The following is a 20,085-nucleotide window of genomic DNA, read 5'->3' as shown; positions in this document are numbered from 1 at the left end:
TGAATCACGGCATCATCGGAGCGTCAGATAGACTTAACGATGTCAACAGCGCCAACTAGTGGCTTGTTAAACAACTAATGCCGTGCTGAAGGTCTTAAACTTTATGGTTGGAAGGAAATACTGGTCGAAGTCCTGTTGAGTATATTTACTACATATTTATTTTTTATGAGGAAGTGACTGATTAAACTACTTTACTGACATCTTAAAAAAAAATACAGACTTCAGCAAAATACTGAAAAGCAAATAAAATACAGACTTTGAAATTGAAATGCAGCCTTTTGTAATGCACAATTATCACAAGCATCATGCTTTAGTTTTACTTTAAAAAAATAAAATAAAAAGGTCCAATGAGCACTCATTTGTTCTAATTTACACATGAATATTTCATTTATTGTGCTGGTTCGAATTGTGAATAGAGCTCAGGCGACATCGCTGTACTTTTCATTTCTTTTATTCAGTGAAGTCAAATGGAATCAAACAAAGGGCAAACATACAGTTTAAAACATGAACCCAAAGTTAATGAGCACTTGCTTCAACAGTTTTAGGGGTGTGGTGGTGGCATTAGGGCAGTCCAGAGCTTGCGACAGCGCCTTTGTCTCTCTTACACCAACCGTCTCCTTTTGCAATCCTGCTCCATCTGCTCTTCTAACATGTTAGAGGCAGCACCCAAAGGAGACACTTGGTTCAGCATCGAGTCATCAGAAGCCTGACCGAACAGTGCCATCAGCAAAGCCACTCCGAATCCTGTGGCTCGCTCACCCTGCCAAGGCAAGTACAAGGGTTACGCTGGCTGCTTTCAATAGATTACAACTCAAAACGTTTTAACAACATGCAGCACTTGGTACTCACAGCGTGAACAGGAGAAGCGATGTCAACGTGGACCCACACGCCGGGCCAATCAAAGCCCAAATGCGACACGATGAAGAGGCCAGCGCAAGAGCTCTGAGCGTTTTCACGGTCCTGACAAAATGAAACACAAGCATTAGCAATTTCAAGTACTCCACTGACAAACATTTAGACCCCCCGCGCTCCAAGTTGAATTCTCCTGAGGTCGCACAATTAAGAATCCAAGTATTAATTCCACAAGGGTATTTGGATATTTCCGTTTTCACAGTGACGGCAATGATGAAAAATGAAAGATTGTGTATAACACTAGCTGGATATTTATTTTTTATAGTCACAGCTTAGCTTTATATATACGGTATGTGTCTATAAATACATTAAATCCCCCCAAATTCAATAAAAATACAAAAAGTGTGGGGAAGAACGGGAAGACCCCCCCCAAATTGAAAAAAAAGTGTGTGTGTGTGTGTAGGGGGGGGGATTCTGCAAATATGTGAATTTGTTGGTGGTGAATGGCAGACAGGTCATACTGCCCAACACAAGTAAGAAGGCCTAATTTTTTTTGCAGTTTTGGAATGACATGAGTTTATTTTGGTGGGAAAAATGGATAAAATGAGTTAGGGTATTTGATGTTTTTTCTTGTTAAGCAGTTTTGTGCCATCTTTTAATAATTTTTTTTATGCAAGAGAGCCATTTGCACAGGGGGAAAGATGACGTGGTGATTTTGTTGTTCACTTCACACCCTTTATTTTTGGATTAGGATAGTGGATCTTTTATATATGCATTGCAAAATATATCTAAAATGAAATTAAGAGGATGGATTTTGCATGTATGCAATTATTTGGTCCGTATTTAAAGTGGCATTTTTGTCTGGCATGGAAACGTATGGTCTGTGAAGTAGCATGGATGAAAAATATTTTTTCAGGGTTTAGCTGCCCTCAGAGTCTTACTCACAGCCACTGAATTTTTCATGTCAGCAAGAGCGGAAGCAAATTCGGTGAAGTGCAGCTCAGGGCAGTAAACCAGAGGGTGGGCAAGGTCGCCGCTGCTGCGCCCGGCACGCACGCACGCCGTCTCCCACTGCTCGCTGTTAGTCATCACGGCTGCGTGGTGCTTTCCTGTAGAAATCCCCTAGACAACCAAACCCCCCCCATAAAAATTGTGAATGTTGACATCAGCGTCTCAAAGTCAACCTTTATTTTCATCATACCTGAGCGCCCGTCAGCGTGGCCATATCGAGAATGATATCAGCGGACAGATCTTTGCTGGCATATACAACTCCATCGGCCAGCACCAACCTTCCCTCGGCATCAGTGTTGTTAATCTCCACAGTCCTTAAAAGTCATCAAGAACACATCTTAGTTTGTGATCAGCTTCTGCGAACTGCATTTAACTTTCATTGGCCTCAAGTTCCAAGACTTGGGGAAACACAGGCTTACTTTCCAGAGTAGAGTGTGTGGATATCATCTGGCCGTGTGGCTGTAGGTCCAACGGCGTTCTCTGCCAGGCAAAACACGGCGTGGAGGTTATCCTTGAAGCCCTGGGACACACGCGAGAGCGGGAGTTTGTCCCTGAGGTCCCAATGACCGCTGAGTGTCACAGAAACGACGAGGGAGACCAACGAAACAGCTTGACACCTATCACAGGCAGCGCACCTGTTTTATGGTGGCTTGAAAAGCTCCCAAGATGGCGGCGGCTCCACCACAGTCTCTCTTCATGCCTGGCATTGTGGTCTAGGATGAAGAAGGAAAAAAAAAGCAATTAACGTTTATTCAGTAAACTCTTCAGTCAGAACTTCAAGGGCATTGCTTTGGAGATTTGCCTCTGTACATATGGCAGAAAAAATACCTCCTAAAAAGTAGGAAAAAAAAAGAAAAAAGTACCTTCCCCTTGATGCTGAGTCCTCCAGTGTCATACACGATGCCTTTGCCCACCCATGCAATGGTCTGAGTGGCGCCCTCTGGCGTGTGGCTCAAGACTGCTAATGCAGGAGGATTCTCAGCTGCCTTGCCAACGCCATAAATACCTACAAGGATCACAGATGGTGCACGCAATATGATAGCGGGGGTCAGACAGCTCCCCTTTGAACACATGCCGTGCACCGCACCCACTGTGCACCTGCGCTGTCACCGTTTCGCTTAACAGCAGCCTGTTTGACAGCGCACTGGCAAAAATGGAGAAAAAGTCTTTGGGACATTTTGAAGCATAGTCCAGCAAAACAAAGCGCAGCTCAAGCAACGACAAGTCACCTACAGCCAGAATAAGGAGTCACTTGCCCAAGAAGTGTCAACCAGATCGAATAGTTCTCTGAAAATGGTCAAGCGCATCCTGTGGAACGCTGATCCCCCTGAGAGCTACGCTGGCCCTGCACACACCCACCGTCGCCATGCCGACAGCTGCTGAGCTGGAGAAACTGAAGAGGCTCGAGGCTGTGTTGGAGCACTGCAGGTAGGCCTAATTTATTGTGTACACCTTGGCTAGCCGTGTTGTGTGCATATGTTTGTTCAATAAATACATCTGTCAGAACAACAACAATGTAAATGATTGTGTGGGTGCAAATGCGTGATTGCGAGAGTGAGTTCTGTATGAAAAACAGCAGGTCTACCGAGTTCGTGTCTATATTATTCCAGGTATGCGTCTGGTAAGAAAATGAATCCTCTTATTCATGTTAAGGGTATTAAAATTAAATAATGGGACAGAAAAAAAATGTTTTTTTTTTTGTTTTTTACAATAAATCAAATGCACAGTGAACTCCGCATTAACTATGAAAAAAATGGGATTAATCACAACTAAATATTTTAATCACTTGACAACACTTTTAAAAAATGAATTCAAACACTCATTTCAATCTGTGCAACAAATAATTTGTTGAGGATTTGGATGAGGAATTGAGCTCATCATTTTTCAAAAATCTGAAACAAAATATTTCCCACTTATTTCAGAACCAAACCATGCTCTAGATAAGTACGGATACATTACCTCCAAAGCCTTTTTCTTTCAGCTCCTCTCCACGAATAATCACAGGAGTTATTCCGAGTTCACTTCCCACTGCTTTGATTTCCTGAAACACATGGGAGTCCCTTCAGGGTCTTGACAGATTAACAAAACTGTATTTGTTGGTTTTCCTCACATCCAAGAAGTGGTCTGTGTTCATCTCATTACACGGCGTGTCCACAATGCGAGCTGCCAGTCGCACTCCTTCTGCAGCATTGGAGAGACACTAAAAAATAAAAACATTTAAAAAAGCAAAATGGTTGACTGCACATAGTTTCACGTAGTTTTTTGTTAGTTTTTTTTAAAGCATTTTTGTTGCTTTGTTTTATTTCATTAATGAAAATGTTTTTTGAATTTATGTTTTAGTTTGCTACTTTTCATTATAATAAGTTGCTTGGGTCAGTATCATATTTTCACATAGAGGCAGGTAGGTTTTCACATAGGCAGGTAGTCAAAATAAATAAACGCGCCATGTCCATTATAAGAAAAAATAGGATAATTTCGATGCAGTCAGTACCTGCAGCTCGGCATCATCCATCCGGTTGTTGTCTTGGCCGACAATCACAAACTCAACAATGACGTGCTTCTTCTCGGCCCGGCGCGAGGAAGCGGAGCGGCGAGAGAAGATGGGGAACGCTCTAGAAATGGCACAGGCTGACGCAAACACATCTGAGCGCTCACACACCATCTGCAGAGCAAACAAAAGCATCAAGACATCTCCATCCACTGTATGGAACAGATTTCAGTCCCAAATAGTGACTGATTCATTTGAAGAGGGTGAGAAAGAGAATGCGGCGCAGGTACGGACCACGATGCAGCGGTTGTTCCCTCCAGGCAGACACGAGCGGACCAGACGGGAGACAAAGTGGGCAGAAGAGGGGCTGTTGTGCCTGCTGACCCGGGAAGGAATGGCAGCCACCGCTGCATAGTTGAGGTACAGAGGACAGCTGTCCGTGGGCTTGGGGCTCAAAGTATTCAATGCCGCCTGCCAAATCTGAAAGAACAGTACACTACATCATTTCACATAAGAAAAACATCATCATGTTGTTGATTGCTAAAAACAACGGCAAAAATGAAGAAAAATGTAGTACTGAATCGTAAGAATATAGGATTTTTGGGGGGGGGGGCGTGGCTAAAAGGGTACCAAGTGACATACTTAAGCGTGCGGCATAAATTGACGCTCCCCCACTATGGAAGAACATGAGCTTCTTTTCCATATTTAATGATGAGAAAGACATCTTTCCAAAAAGTGTGTCTGTGATGTGCACCTACTCACCAACACAACGCGAAGTAAGTATGTGAATTAGCTAACGGGCGCGACGTTCATACATCTGTCAAACCAGAGGAGCCCCCAGTTAACTCGCGAGCTCTCAGGTAGCCAGCGCCTGTCACCGGGTCATGGAAAGCCTCAAGGCGACTTGGTGGGATATGTGTACTCCAGCCATTGGTGGCTTTCAACCATATTTTCACAGCTCAAACATGAAATGATGTGTAGACATAAGAAAGATGTGGGCTATTTGACAGTTGAGCGAGGCGTGGTTTAGCATATTTAGTGGATCCACCCACAGCGTCTGAGAGACAATGTTTGTGGTCATTTTTTTACAATAATTCCACCATATCACGGTTCACACTTCATGGTCCCACTATACAATTTTTTTTATTCCAAGCGTAGTTGTTTCACAATTTTATACATGGTTTGTACAATATTTTGGTGTTATCCATTGCGCTTGCTCGCTCTTAATGTGTCTAAATGAGTTTGTATTGTTTTATAGTGGGTATAAAGACCTTAAGATATGAAGTGCTATAAATGCCCGGGTTGTATTTCTATTTTGCGGCTTTCCATTTATTGGTGGTGGTTGGATTAGGGGGGATTACTGCATTGAAATTTCATATTGTAAATTGTGTTAACAGCACTCTTCTCTGCTTCCTGTCAAATATGACATTTTCAGTTTCACTTACTGGAAATTAAGGAACGATACACAAAAACAGCCAAGCCAGTCAATACTTTTGCAAGGTAGTGTACATATTAAACCTAAATCAAAAAGCCTTTTGATACCGTCGATTCGTAGTTTTTAAAATAAGTAATAAATTACAGCAGTTCAGAGTATTTAAAGGATAACTATGTGAGGTAATAACTGACAGAAATCCATGATCACAAGTTCACTTTTATAGCCCGTGTTACACAAGCAGTACAGATTACTTCCATAGGATTTTTTGTACCCATTTTCACAGAACAGTCCCCACAGTCAATGTCGCACAAAACCATAAGGACAAATAAGCATGTTAACCTTGTGAAATAACGTTTACATGTCCATATGAAATTAATGAATGCTTTCGGCACGAGAATGCAGCTATTAAGAAAATGTTAACATTAACACCAAATTAGATTTTTCTAGTCCGTGATAAAACCATTTAAAGTGCGATGTCTAGACAGTAAAATGTGTTATTAAAGTTGAGTTATCTTGAAGTTCTCTGACGAGACTGAGCGGCTGGTGTGCTCGCCACTTAGGTTAGCTCGCCGTGTTAGCTAAGTATTAGCATTAGCAAGCAGTCATTGTCATCCACGTACGCGTTACCTCTTTGCTGACAACAGGCTGTAGTTTGCCTTTGATTTGACCCCAGTCAACATGCTGAAGGTTGGCATGCTGTCCGATAACCAGAATCGGACGAGTCTGTGGGTCGGAGTCGCCGGCAGACGCCTTGAACTCCAGCACCACGTTCGCCATTTTTGGGGACTAGCTAATGTGCAGCTAATATTTCTTTCGATGGCGGAAACGATGCCAGCGACGGCAACTGTGAAAGGACAAAATAAATTTAAACGCGACTTAATTTTTTTTTGTTTGTGATATAAAATGAAACCGGCTATTTTTCATATAAAAACGAGCATTTCAACACACATACTATTAGGTTTTAACTATTTAAGAGGTTTTATGTATTATTATTATTATTATCTAATATTCATTTATTCATATTATATAACACTATTCATAGGTAGAAACATTTGTTTACTGTTGATGCTATGGTTTAATATAAAAATACACATACAGTTTTTTGGGATTTTTTAACCTAATATTAACATTAAAAATGGTGTCAGTTGAGAACAAAGGCTTCCCGACCTCTGTTGTCGTGTTGAAAGAATCAGAAGAGGCAGTTATGGTGCAGTACATAACAATGAAAACAAAATAATCATGCAACATCAATTATAATCATACACCCTCGAGGCACAGTAGCTAGAGAAAAAAAAACATCTACAAAATTTAGCCAACGTGCAAATGGGGATCAGAGTCATCAAGTACTTTTTTTTATTTCTCGCTGTTAAATCCACAGAATTTAAGTTGATACACGCTGAAATGTCAAAAAAAAACTAAATGGAAGACAATTGTTCACATGAAGAGTTATCACTCTTGTTTTTTTTACAGTCTTGCTTTAAGTCCAAATAAAACAAAGTGGGTTTCTCATGCTGCACAGGTTTTAATGCTGTTCAAACACAGGGATTTCTAAATCTTAATTAATATTTGCAGCATACTTTTAAATATTGAACATATAAACATCTATGTTAGAGTGCAAATACATCCAAACCATTTTATGATAACCCACTGGTGCATTAGAAAAATAAAAGAACCACATGATGAGTCAAAATAAACAATTATCAAACAACCCAATTAATATTAAAGTAATTTGACATTTTCCTGCTTATGTGGGTGTAATGTACACATTTATATGCAATATATTTTAATCTTTACTGAATGTCAGTAAATCTTTACACTTTACAGTCACTTGGAGATGAGGAAATTTAGCTTTGGGATTTTCAGCCTCTGGTGTCACCCGTGTTAGATGTGAGATATTAAACTTATTTCAATAATGTCAGTATTGTTCAAAATATAAAATTATTTTCAACCACACAATTGCCGCTGTAGATGTCACAGAATAAAATGGTTTGCAAGGTCCTTGCGCATAAAAACAGGTACATTTACACATAAACATATTTTCTGGAACCTTATTTGTCCTATTCGCTTGCTTATTTACTGTAATACAATACTAAAACATACGACTATGACCTGCTTTGAATTGCACGACAGCATACTTTACATGAGGTTATTCCATCATTTGATGAGAAAAAATAAAAATAAACATGCTGAAATACATTATAGCTATGTGGATCCTGATACAAGACTAATAAACATATTTCGTCTATGTAGTGTCTGTTACACCTTAATTGCATAAAGGATTCAATTTAAATTGCATAAAGGATTCAATTTATCATTGCATCATAGATAATAAAAAAAATCCTAAACTAATATTCAGAAATCACACAAGCACAGACACACATCCGCACACAAACACACATCACATGTAAACACAAGCAAGCATTTTGGTTTAGAGCAGCAAAGGACAGAGAAAATAAGGTTTGTGAAGAGCTACCAAAAAAAACAAAAAAAACAACAACAACAAAAAAACCAAACAACCAGCAGCCATGTTCCAAGAGGACGGATTGTGTGCTGTCTTCTATTTCTATGTTTTGGTTACTACTTCATTTTACTTATGCTCCGAGGTGTGTAAGACTAGAGACGCTGTTAGTAAATGTTGCTGAAGTATAGATGGGATGTCAGAGGAAACAATAGTAGAAAGGCTCACTCAGTGAGACACTGGTGCAGGCCGATGGAGCTTGAACGGCCCTTGACGTAGGAGTGACACAAGCTTCCATTGGATCCGCAAGTAGCGGCGATGCCACAGTTATTCAGGGTGGGGTTGAAGCAGGAGGCCATGCTGGGGTTGGACTCGCGTAGGGGAAAAGGCTTCATGGTGGAAAGGATCAGGGCCAGGCAGTCAGCCACTTTCTTATTGGGGGCACAGGCCAGAGCTGGGGTGTGGCCTGCAGAGAGTGACAAACCACAGCTGGAATAAGTGGCAGCTTGATCTGAAAGTAAATTACGCTCCATACCCGCATACAGTACTCTTAGCATCTGATGTGCTTTGAATACTTTTGATACAATTTTGAATTGCAATCTGCTAAACCAAATAAACATCAAACAGTCTACTTCACACGTGGCAAATTTAAGACCGACGGGCCAGATACGGCTCTTCATGTAAGTTTGTGTCCTGCGAAAGGTTGCCATTGTATTAAAACAAAAAAGAAAAAAAAACATTCACAAAAGCGGCCTGGTGCTCCAGTGGTTAGCGCGTCGACCTCATAGTGCAGAGGCACCGGGTTCGATTCCAGCTCCGGCTGTGTGGAGTTTGCATGTTCTCCCCGGGCCTGCCTGGGTTTTCTCCGGGTACTACGGTTTCCTCCCACATTCCCAAAAACATGCACGGCAGGCTGATTGAACACTCAAAATTGTCCCTCGGTACGAGTGTGAGCGCGGCTGGTTGTTCGTCTCTGTGTGCCCTGCGATTGGCTGGCAACCGGTTCAGAGTGTCCCCCGCCTACTGCCCGAAGACAGCTGGGAGAAGCTCCAGCACCCTCCGCGACCCTTGTGAGGATAAAGCGGATCGGAAAATGAATGAATGAATGAATGAACATTTACAAAAGGAGCATGATACAGTATTAGGTTAATGAAATGCACGTTCCAGTGCCATTTTAAAGAGTTCATTAAAGTGGCCACACCAAGTGATGAAACATTAATAACCTTTCACTGTTATGACGGCCCCCGTGTGGGTAATCATACCTTTGTAATGCCGCACTGCTTACCTTCGCCATCCACAGCCATGACCGCTGCACCTCTGCTGAGTAACACCTGCACAACGGTCGCCAGACCCTTTCTCGCCGCAATGTGAAGGGGCCTGGACAAGGAAAGAGATCTCATTACTGAGATCTATGGAGCTGAATTGCTGGTCTAAAGAATGCATCGGCATCCAGAGTGGTGCTGAACAGCAGCCGACAGAAGACGCCAACTCACATTTGGAGTGCACTATTCGTTGCATTTATGAGAGAGTGGTCATTGATTTCTCCGAGAAGCAACAGGGCGCACATCTCGTGACCCTGTGGAATAAATATTGAAAAGTCACATGCGGGTACACTAACAACGGCAAGAAGCTTCGTATTCAAAAGACAAAATGGAGCCTCGCCATATTCATCTGTTAATGGAATTCGGATGCAACCGTGACGGTGCCGCTGGGAGCCTAAACATTTCATGCGCTTGTGTTTGTGTGTTTGACCTTAATGCATGCTAAGTGAAGGGCTGTGTTATTATTGAGATCCACCAGGGTCAGGTCTGGCTTCGCCTTGTGCAGCAAGAATTCTGAAATGAATACAACAAATAAATAAATCAAAATGCATTTTTCATCTTGACTTGGGGGGGTCTCTTGTGCAGTGAGCCGTTATAGCAAGGAAACACTATCTGCATGCAAAGAAGAGGAAGATGCATGGTCAAGATGTCTGAACTTGGAAACATTGCGATGAATAGACGGAAACTGGTGACCACAAGATTCCTGTTGTGATTATTTTTTTAAGAGGGGAGAAATGTTAACACTGGAGAAATGTTTACACTGTGAGTGGACACATACCAACTGCCATGGTGTGTCCAGAGTCAGCTGCAATCATAAGAGCGGAGCACCCTCTGTGGTCTGCAGCATCGAGCTCTGCCCCCCGGGCCAGGAGCAGTTGGAGCCCTGTAACATTTCCAGAGTAGGCAGCCGCATGCAGCGGGGTCCTGCGATTCCACAACATGGACAAGATAATACAACAAAATTAGGATTGGAAGGCGATCTTTACTTACCTAACCTCATTTTAGGAAACACCTTCTGTGAGTTGCTTTTTTTTAACACAGAGACTCAACCTTTTTGTTTTGTTTTAATCAGAATAAAAAATAAATAAACAGCAATGCAGGTTAGGGATCCTGAAAATTAATTGAGTGAAACAATAGATTTTGCGTCCCAAATTTCCAAACAAACACAAATCATGTTTCTTGGTATAAAAAGATACAACCACAGTACAAGTTGGATGTTTCAAGACAAGACAGACCTTCATGGCAAAAAAGCAGAACGTAGAACGCACCTTCCTTTAGCATCACTAATTTGAACTATTTGAGCACCAACTGTCTTTACAAGAAGTCCAGCAGCAACATCATGTCCTTTAATTCTGCGAAGGGAAAATATAAACCATATTCCACTCAATTCTCCGAAATGATTTCAAGTAGATAAACATTTCCAATAGGACTTACAAAGCGCAGTGCAATGGGTTGAATGAGTTTCCTTCCTGGTTGCCAAAAAGCTTGTTTTCAAGTAAAATGCGTAAACATCCTTCATGACCTTAACAAGACACAAATGGACAAACGATTTAAAAGCAAACTTCGGAAAGATGACAGGTCAGACAAACTACCATATGTGCTATTTTCTGAAGAATGTCATTGGTTTGACTTGGACTTAATTTTCTTTATTTTTGCTTCCTGGTGCTCTTGTACAGGATAAAAAACATTGTCGATAACAGAAGGGAAGGACGTTTTTGCTTCGTTGGAACAGCCCAAGATTGTTTTCTGTTGTTCTCTCGTGAGCAAGGAACCAAACTATTTTAGTTCCATGAAAAAAAATCGACATCTTCCTGATTTCTTACCGTGGTAGGCAGCCCAGTGAGTGGGCGTGTAGCCTTTGTAGTCCAACATGGAGTCCAGCGGGTCTGCTTTTGCTGCGGCCTGCAGTAAAGTATGCAGAACCTGTGTGTGGCCGCAAGATGCAGCAAGATGCAGCGCCGTCCTTCCCCGAGAGTCTCGACGCAGAGCAGAGGCGCCATGTTCCAATAAAGCTGATGTACTGTCACTGCTACCCAGCATGGCCTGCAGGACAATGACAGAGATTTAAAATTTTGTCATAGAAACAAAGGGCACGGCCATTCTTATACTAACGTACGGCTCGATGTAATGCAGTGAAGCCCTTTTTGTCACCGGCATCCGGATTTGCTCCTTTCTCCAACAGGATGTGGACACAATCCGTGTGACAACCCACAGCTGCCAATATAAGTGCAGTTCTGCAAGTACATTTAAGAAAGGCACATAAGTGAATTTAGTTGACATGCGTGATGGACTGGAATGAGTGCGAACAGTGTGCACAGGTGACCAAACAGGATCCTTCCTTACAACACAGGCTTTTGTCTAGCACGACGAGATAAGATATCCTTTATTTGTCCCACACTGGGGAAATTTACAGTCTACAGCAGCAAATTTGGGGGGTAGAAAGAAGAAAAACAAAGTGTTGGCAAGCACAAAAATAAATGTAGATACAGAGAGCTGTTGTTTTTTTTTTATTGCAGCGATATTTGAGCTGCATTAAACCGCTGTCGAAGTAGATGCCATTGTTTTTTAATTCAATTCATTTATCACTTCCTGATTTCCCATTAAGAGCATTTCAAACTTCATTATATTTATTTTGTGTGTCATAGGAACCTGACGCAGCAAGTTCGTGAAACAAGAAAATTTGAATCCCTGCCAAAACTTGCTTTGCGCAATAAATAAGAAGCGACTCACTGTCCTTGTGTGTCTTGGCTGTCAATGATGTCAGCGCTGTGTTCTCTATTCACCAGCAAAAGCAGACAGTCCACATGGCCCTCTATAGCTGCACGAGCATCAAAAAAAATAAAAATAAAAATAAAAATAAATCATCAAGAAACAAAACATAAGACCACAATAAAAATGAATGCTTTGTCAACTCCAACCTGCAAGATGGAGAGCAGTCCTCTTGTGCTTATGCTCCTTCAGCGTGCAGGAAGCTTGATGTTCCAGCAGCACCTCCACACATGAGGTAAAGCCTCTCTGCGCAGCAAAGTGGAGGGCAGTTTGCCCCTCGACGTCTCGCATATCCAGACTCACTAATGTCTCACACAGCAGACGGAGGGCCTCGCAGTGACCATAATATGCCTGTCAACACATCACAAGTGTTACACCGGCCAGTGAGCCGCGAACCACAAGCGAGCTATCCGTGATGGATTTGCACTACTCACGGCTAAGTGCAGCGGACTAACGGGAATATTACTTTCAGCCTCTTCTAGACAGTTGAAAGAAATCACCAGGAGCTTGAAAAATAAAAACTTTTACTACATAGGCAATGGAATGTTTTTTAGCTAAAGTTAGCTCTGAAATTAAAAAGGTATCACTGACCATTTCCAAATGCTGCTTGTTTCCGTAAGCTGCTGCATAATGGACAGCGCTGTAGCCTTTAGCATTCTTGACAGTTGGGTTTCCTCCACTGTCCAGCAAATAATCCAAACAACTGAACACAAAATGGAAGATCATTTTTTTCTGTTCAAGTCAAAAAGGAAAAACCCAACTATAATCTGCAATTTCTAGTACTCAAACATGACAACAAGTGATTTTGAAGTCTTGACATCTGACAAGCTTTGGGCAATTCGAAATAAAAGCTCCACTTTCACTTGCCATGGAGTATGCCACCAGCTTTTGATATGATTTTTTTGGACACAAATGCTTTTATGTCTCGGACTAATGCTTGTAAAACTAAATAACCTGTGCAATTGCCGGAGGGATTATAAAATGGTCAAATATAATTCATTATATTTCTGCCATTAAATAACCTCCCTCTATTATGAAATTTACAATGCCGTCAAAACCATGAGGTAAACTTGCACACTTCTAAAATCAACAGAAATTCTGTACTGCATTTAGAAATATGCCTCCATGATGATCATTGATTGACATGGGTAGTTAAATATGAATTTAAAATTGCATTTATTATTTTTGTGTTTGTCAGCAGTGGTTTAGAACATTTGTGGGTTTATAGCTGTCATCTCACACATAGCTAAATAAGGTGAACAAAATTAGGCAGAATTCTGATTCAGCCAAGTATTGAAGCACATTTAGTTCTCGTGAATAAAGTGTGACGTACAGAGAGGCTTCTTGTTCCTTCTCCACTCGGCACTCCGAGCTTGTCTTCCCTCTGTGTAACGAAAAAGGTGACAACTGGTACACTATTCCTTAACGATCATACCAAACTGATAGCATGTCTTTTTTTTTGTCATTACGCCGAACTTCACCCGAAGAACGTGTGTGATGCAGCAGCATAGTGTAGAGGGCTGCAGCCCATCAGGTCTAACTCGTTGATCTCCGAGCCGCCTCTCACCAGTGTGATTGTACATTGGCTGTTACCGTTGGCTGCAGCATAGTGCAAAGGAGATCTGCGTGGCAGAACAGGAAATGGCTCCAATGATAAATCATTTTGTCAGCAACGCAGCATAAAATTAGATTTTGCTTACCTCCCCAAATGATCCTTGACATCAAGTTCGGCTCCACTGTTGACCAACATGTTAAGACAGTCAACGTTTCTACCAAAAAGCACAAGGAACATGTTCATTTATGACAAATTTGATCTACCACCAAGAAACGTGTGTGTGTGTGTTATTTTTACCCTCCAAATGCAGCTGCATGCAGACAGGTCCTCCCAAGTTCATCCTGTGTGTTGATATCAAATCCAAAGGATGGCGTCTGGCAGCTTGTCGGGGAGTGGACAATGTTGTAATACTGGCCTATACGTTACACAAGTAAAAGTGTTCAAAGTAAATGTTGCAAGAGCGTGCCATTATGAAAGCCTGCCCTATTCGTCTGACAATTACTCACCGTTGGTGAGTAACTTGCGACAGCAGTCTGAAAAGCCGTACAGCGCTGCCAAGTGTAATGGAAGCATCCCATGGATCCCCTGTCTGCAGAACGTTAGATCATCTATTATTGTACTGTACAGATAACACGATAAAAATATTTGAAGGGGCAGAGTATCCGGTCGACTGGGAGGGCTATGGACCGGAGGAGCGGCAGTGGATTCCCCATTCCTGGATCCTGGACCTGTCCCTTCTCCATAACAGTAGGCATCCGTTGAGGTACTGTCATGATCCTGTTCTTGTGTTTCTCCAGGAGGTGGCAGAGGAGGGCAGTCCCTCCAGCTTGCACACCCGCTGGAGTAACAAGATCATGACACACATAGGTGGTCAAGTGTTTAGCACGTCGGCCTCACAGTGCAGAGGTGCAGGATTATTTCCGGCTGCGGCCTTCCTATGTGGAGTTTTCCCCGTGCCTGCGTGGGTTTTCTCCGGGTGTTCCAGTTTCCTCCCACATTTCAAACACATGTATGGCAGGCGCATGGAACATTTGAAATTGTCCATCAGTGTGGTCATTCGTCTATGTGTGCCCTGAAATTTGCTGGCAACCGGTTCGGGGTGTACCCCGCCTAGTGCCCAAAGAGAGCTGGGATAGGGTCCAGGGACAGGACCATTGTGAGGATAAGCGGATTAGAAAATGGATGGATAAAACTGGGGGAGCTTGATCAATATATTTCTGAAAATGTTGAATTTCACTGGAAAATTTCCACTTTTCACCTTTGAATGCAGAGTGTAAGTACTTTTGCCATCTCTGTAATTAATATTCAACAGTTAGTCAATTCATTTAAAATGTGTCACGATTTGTAGATATTGTCCAAATGACGGTATTAATTCGGAAACTTTCCTGTGTGTTGAAATACAACTTGCCTGGCTTTGTTAGCACCATTTGTCAGCAGAGTGCTGATTAACAACTCTTGACCATATCGGGCAGCAACATGAAGAGGAGTGTTGCCATTGATGTCAACACAGTCAATTTCACCACCTGGGCAAAGGGAAAAAACAATGAAGTGACGTTATTATATTTTGATGCATATTGCACGCCAATACAGTCTGTGCATGTCGCATCTCTTTTTGACAAATACCAACGTTTCTTTTTTTTTTTTACCATTTTGGATCAGAATCTGGGAGCCTGTGAAGCGACCGTGCATAGCAGCCATATGCAGAGGGCTCTTCCCTTTTTTACTCTGTTGAAGAAATTATTTCAGTGAGGTAGAAGCTGAGAGAAGATGCAACTTCAATTAATTTTCATTTTTCCCCCATCGTTAACCTGCATGTTGACATCGGCCCCATTGTTTAGGAGCAGCTCAACACATAGCACCCCGCTGGAGGAGGCGGCGGCGAGGTGCAGCGGAGTGATGCCATGGTGGTTGGGCTGATTTATGTTGGCGCCACAGTTGATCAGCTCATAGGCCACAGTCTCCTGGCCCGTGTCGCAGGCCATGTGGAGCGCTGTATTCCCAAATTTGTTTGATTCATCAGTCTGCAAGGCAGGGGGGGGGGGGGGGGGCTCACTTTTCTGTTGATTTGTAGCTAAAGAAAAACAGTAGAGTCCAACCTCTGAAGCCAAATGTGGTTTACCCTTTTGTTGTATAATTCAGAATTCAATTTTCTTTTTGAAATGTATGATGTCAGCGTCACACATGGGCAAAGATCAACAAGTATTCAAGGATTAACTTTTTTGTGGAGCATTGTATTTTTTTTTTTAATGCAAGACATTTTAATGCCAATTAAGGCCTTGTTTTTAGACTTGTGGATTCAATGCATTTTAACACATTTCAAGGATCCACAGGAACCTTGCAACCAGCATCTCTAAAAGGTTTGCTCTACATTAGAAAAAGATCCGGCAAGAAAAAAAAAGTGCTCATCTACGACACATTTTGGGCTTTTTGAAATACATTTCATTAAACAAATATACCTCCACTCCAAGTCCCAAAAGATATTTGACCACATCTAAGTGACCACTAATTGCTGCAGCATGTAGTGGTGTGTAGCCACATTTGTCTTTGCATGTCACATCGGCACTGTGAGACACCAGCATCTTCACAACGTCCAAATGTCCTAGTGGATAAAACAATTAAAATAAATCACAATATTTACCATACCAGACACATCATTTCTTTTTTTTTTGTAAATCACACTCAACATGTACACAACATGCTTTGGTGGTTTCTGATTTCAACTCACACATTAGTGACACTGTATACTCAAATTAAGTCCAAATGTACATTTTTGCTCTTATCTTTTAGTTGATGAAGTGTGAATACGATACACTTGGTAGGTGATTTGCTTTATGCTCACTCGTTAACAACGTGTTAATTTATGATTTACATTCCTGGGCAATAAGTGGCGGTCTGCAATTATATCTATTTTAGAGTTAGGAAGTGATCAAAATCCACTGTGGTGAAGGAAGCAACAGGACTGTGAACACAAACAGAGCTGTTTATTTGGGATCACATGTTATTAGCAGCGGGAAATAAACAACCCCGGCAGGCAAGACTTGTACTGCACACAGCTTTATTTATAGGTGCTGAGACTACAGTAACCTTTGTGTTTAAAGAGTTACAGGAAGGTTTCCACAATTTCCTTCCAGAGGGTCTCAGATATTTGATTTCAGAAGAAAATGCTTTTAAGAGTGCTTTTTTTGTTGTTGTAGTTAATACTTCTGATGTTTAGTTTGCAACATTTGTAAGTCTGTCTGAAGCTGTGTGTCGAAACCAATTCAGCATTCTCTCCAAATTTTCGTTCAACAACATCACCACCACTTACCAAGATATGCAGCCCAGTGAATCGGCTGCCTTTCCTTTTTGTCTTTACCGCTAGCGTTGGCACCCTTGCTGAGAAGCAAATTCACCATCTACAGAAAGAAAGCGACTGCTTTTCAGGTTGAAACGGGAATTGTACTTTTCGATAATGACCGCAGCCCCCTGATTAACAATAAACAAGCAAACACCTGTGAATGTCTTACCTCTCCGTGGCCACTGTGTGCTGCGTGATGCAAAGGTGTTCTTCCTGAGCGGTCATAAACATCCAGGCTGCACACATGAAGTATCAGCGATTGAGCACAGCCTGTAGCCCAGTTTGCGGCAGCCATGTGTAGTGGTGTGTGCCAATATTTGTCCTGGGTGTTGATCTCTGCACTGTGCTTGAGCAGCAGCTCCACAGCCCTCTGAAGAGAAGACAAAAAAAATCCAGGAAAGTTCACCAAAAAAAAATCTATGTAGTGTTTTACTTGAAACAATTCAATGAAAAGAATGAGCATACTTCATTTTTGGAGGCAGCAGCTCTATGTAAAGGAGTCAACAAACCCTGGTCCTTAGCATTGATATTGGCACCTGTTAGAAAGAGAAAAAAAAGGCTTTACAGCTTGTTTTTGAAGTGATTTAGGGATACTCAAATATTTCAACCTTCACCTGCGGTGATAAGTAGCTCCATGATGTGAATGTCGCCAAGATAGGCAGCAGCATGAAGGGGGGTGCTTTGTTCATGGTCCTATGATAAAACATGATTGAAGCATTTACCGCACAAATAATGCAACATCCTATCCAGGAAATAAACAAAATGGTGAAATAAAATTACCAATGAATTGACATCCTCTCTATGGCTTAACAGAAACGTCACTTCTTCAGCATTTCGGCTGAAAATAGCCTGGACCAATGGACTCTGAAAGAGCGGTTTGACACGAAAGAAAAATAATAAACATTAGAAAATACCAATTCAAAATCTCGAGGGAGGAGAGCTATGGATTATTGCACACCAGAACAACAATGTACATCGATCCTTGCAAGCCAGTTATTATGCAGTAAGGATCAATATATCAAGGAGAACATGAACTGTAGTTCTAATATCAAGAGATTGCGTTTCAAATATGCTGCAAAAAACATAACCTGCAGAACTAGGACTGCACCGTGACATCGGTGCGGAACAGAACACCACATAACGGACATCGGTCTGGTGACGATACATACTGCATTCCTCTTTCCTTGGTTCGATTATCAAAGCTTCACGAGGTTTGTTTTTGACTAGTTTAGGTGTACTTATGGATAAAATTGCCAAATTGTTGTCAGAGGCTCGTAGTTTTTAGGAAAAAAAGTGTCAAGTTCAGAAAAATAAATTGTATTAAGTATGCATTAATTAATGGCATTTGAACTTCGACTTTACAAAAGCACAAACGAAAAGGTTATGCTGCAGAACAGACAGACATAAACACAAATGTTACTGCGCAAACCATAATTTAGACGACTTCTCTGTCACGGTTGTAATAACATTCCCGTATGCCCGTTAGCAAACTTTGCTCGAAATGTCTCCAAGTCAACCGGCTGTACTGTATTACAAAGTTGAACCCCCCCCCCCCCCCGATATTTTAGTAACAACAATGATTTTCACGTACCTGGTCCTTGATATCCCTACACTCCATTTTTAATTCTCCTGTTCTCTCTTTCGTTCACAGCGTCTGTGCATGTTAACCATGTTATTCAACGGCAGCTTGTTGGCCTCGTTAGCAAGTTCGTTTATGCAGTGTGGACAGGGGTCTCGCGAGAAGTCACAACAATGTGATAACAAGCGTGAGCGTTAAAGAACTATCGTGACTCTAAACACAACATTTACCGCTAATAAAACAACCAAATGTTGCAAAACTTGTATATTACCATCTAAATCGCATGGCTTGAAATTCTGAATTATATTTATAGTCATGCTGGTAATATTTTCACATTCTTTTTACAAATTGTACAATCGTGACAATTGAAAACCACGATATCAGCGTTCTGTAATTTTGAGGGAATAATTGTCAACTCTCAATTTTTTCTGGAACTCAGGTGGATCATAACAGTAGTGCAACAAACTCCTATTTGTTTTCTTTCTAATGTACTGTATGTTCTTTGGAAACTCTAAAACAGGGGTCTCAAACTCAACTCATTTAGGGGCTGCTGGAGGTGGAGTCTGGTGCGTCGATTCGCATCAAGTATTCCACAAAAAAATTGATTCAAGTATTATAAAATTAAAATAATCCACTCTTGTCTATCTCTAGCAATAACGGTTCAGACATTTTTAGTTCTTCACAACAAGTGCAAGATTGCTGACCCAGTCGTAGGAGCCCCTGTGCTCAACAAAAAAAAAAAAACATTTTTGTCTATTGTTTTTCTTGAAACTGATTGTTCTTATCCCCAACTTTTTCTTCACTACACATTTTGAAAAAGACATAACTGGCACTGCGTGACAAGATATAATTTCCTTCCATCTGGTGTCACTTCAAAATTACGTTTTGCTGAAAGCTGTCATGTGCTTGAGCTGTGGCTGCCCATGAGTGATAAAAAAACACAGCCAAGGCAGTGACTGTCAACTTCGATGTCAAGTTGGGGGCTGTAAATGCCTCCCGGGCAATGGGTTTGAGAGCCCTGCTCTAAATTAATTGTCAATTGACAAATTAGTGTTAAATGATGAATAGGTGTGGATGTGTGAATGCTAATTTATCTATATGTGCTGACTAGTCCAGGCCTGCCTTGAGCCCAAGCCCCGATGGAGTCCAATTCATCATCGACCCTAATGAGGTTAAATCGATGGATAATGGCAATCACCTCAGAAAATGTATGATTCATTATTCGTTCAAATATTAGACACAGAGCCAGCAAATTCTGTTCACAAAATGGTGGTATGAC

At 41.5% G+C, this 20,085-nt stretch overlaps 2 protein-coding genes across 2 annotated transcripts; both read right to left on the bottom strand.

The window, feature by feature from the left end:
• Positions 1–435: 435 nt before the first annotated feature.
• Positions 436–6,611, bottom strand: npepl1 (aminopeptidase like 1). Its single transcript, XM_086118573.1, has 12 exons — positions 6,414–6,611; positions 4,646–4,831; positions 4,355–4,525; positions 3,974–4,063; positions 3,823–3,904; positions 2,727–2,869; positions 2,499–2,576; positions 2,283–2,383; positions 2,054–2,177; positions 1,798–1,974; positions 850–960; positions 436–760 (listed from the first exon to the last, which is right to left on the bottom strand). Exons 1-12 carry the CDS (start codon positions 6,561–6,563, stop codon positions 602–604), a joined length of 1,572 nt encoding a protein of 523 aa, XP_085974699.1. The 5' UTR covers positions 6,564–6,611; the 3' UTR covers positions 436–601.
• A 505-nt stretch (positions 6,612–7,116) lies between these two features.
• Positions 7,117–18,966, bottom strand: ankrd52b (ankyrin repeat domain 52b). Its single transcript, XM_086117727.1, has 28 exons — positions 18,819–18,966; positions 18,008–18,091; positions 17,842–17,920; positions 17,693–17,763; positions 17,397–17,597; positions 17,198–17,285; positions 16,347–16,489; positions 15,699–15,911; positions 15,537–15,615; positions 15,295–15,413; positions 14,397–14,475; positions 14,188–14,305; positions 14,036–14,104; positions 13,817–13,957; positions 13,669–13,719; positions 12,927–13,038; positions 12,770–12,841; positions 12,485–12,686; positions 12,297–12,384; positions 11,683–11,800; positions 11,390–11,609; positions 11,001–11,088; positions 10,835–10,918; positions 10,345–10,490; positions 9,997–10,079; positions 9,738–9,820; positions 9,530–9,621; positions 7,117–8,710 (listed from the first exon to the last, which is right to left on the bottom strand). Exons 1-28 carry the CDS (start codon positions 18,843–18,845, stop codon positions 8,469–8,471), a joined length of 3,192 nt encoding a protein of 1,063 aa, XP_085973853.1. The 5' UTR covers positions 18,846–18,966; the 3' UTR covers positions 7,117–8,468.
• Between the last annotated feature and the right edge of the window lie 1,119 nt (positions 18,967–20,085).

Source organism: Hippocampus guttulatus, chromosome 8 (genome assembly GCF_054856545.1).
Source record: "Hippocampus guttulatus isolate MCC_2025c chromosome 8, RoL_Hgut_1.0, whole genome shotgun sequence".
Taxonomy (NCBI): Eukaryota; Metazoa; Chordata; class Actinopteri; order Syngnathiformes; family Syngnathidae; genus Hippocampus; species Hippocampus guttulatus.
Note: the sequence above shows the minus strand (reverse complement) of the source record. Positions and strands in the feature narration are given on the sequence as shown.

What these genes read in the sequence shown, in the direction of transcription:
- npepl1 (XM_086118573.1), bottom strand. Translation starts at nt 6,563, where the DNA reads ATGGCGAACGTGGTGCTGGAGTTCAAGGCGTCTGCCGGCGACTCCGAC. An exon ending in AGCCTGTTGTCAGCAAAGAG is followed by an intron (nt 4,832 to 6,413) that starts GTAACGCGTACG and finishes CTGTTCTTTCAG; the next exon opens with ATTTGGCAGGCGGCATTGAA. An exon ending in GACTCAGCATCAAGGGGAAG is followed by an intron (nt 2,577 to 2,726) that starts GTACTTTTTTCT and finishes TCTTCATCCTAG; the next exon opens with ACCACAATGCCAGGCATGAA.
- ankrd52b (XM_086117727.1), bottom strand. Translation starts at nt 18,845, where the DNA reads ATGGAGTGTAGGGATATCAAGGACCAG. An exon ending in TTTTGGGACTTGGAGTGGAG is followed by an intron (nt 15,912 to 16,346) that starts GTATATTTGTTT and finishes CCTGCCTTGCAG; the next exon opens with ACTGATGAATCAAACAAATT. An exon ending in TCACTGCATTACATCGAGCC is followed by an intron (nt 11,610 to 11,682) that starts GTACGTTAGTAT and finishes ATTGTCCTGCAG; the next exon opens with GCCATGCTGGGTAGCAGTGA.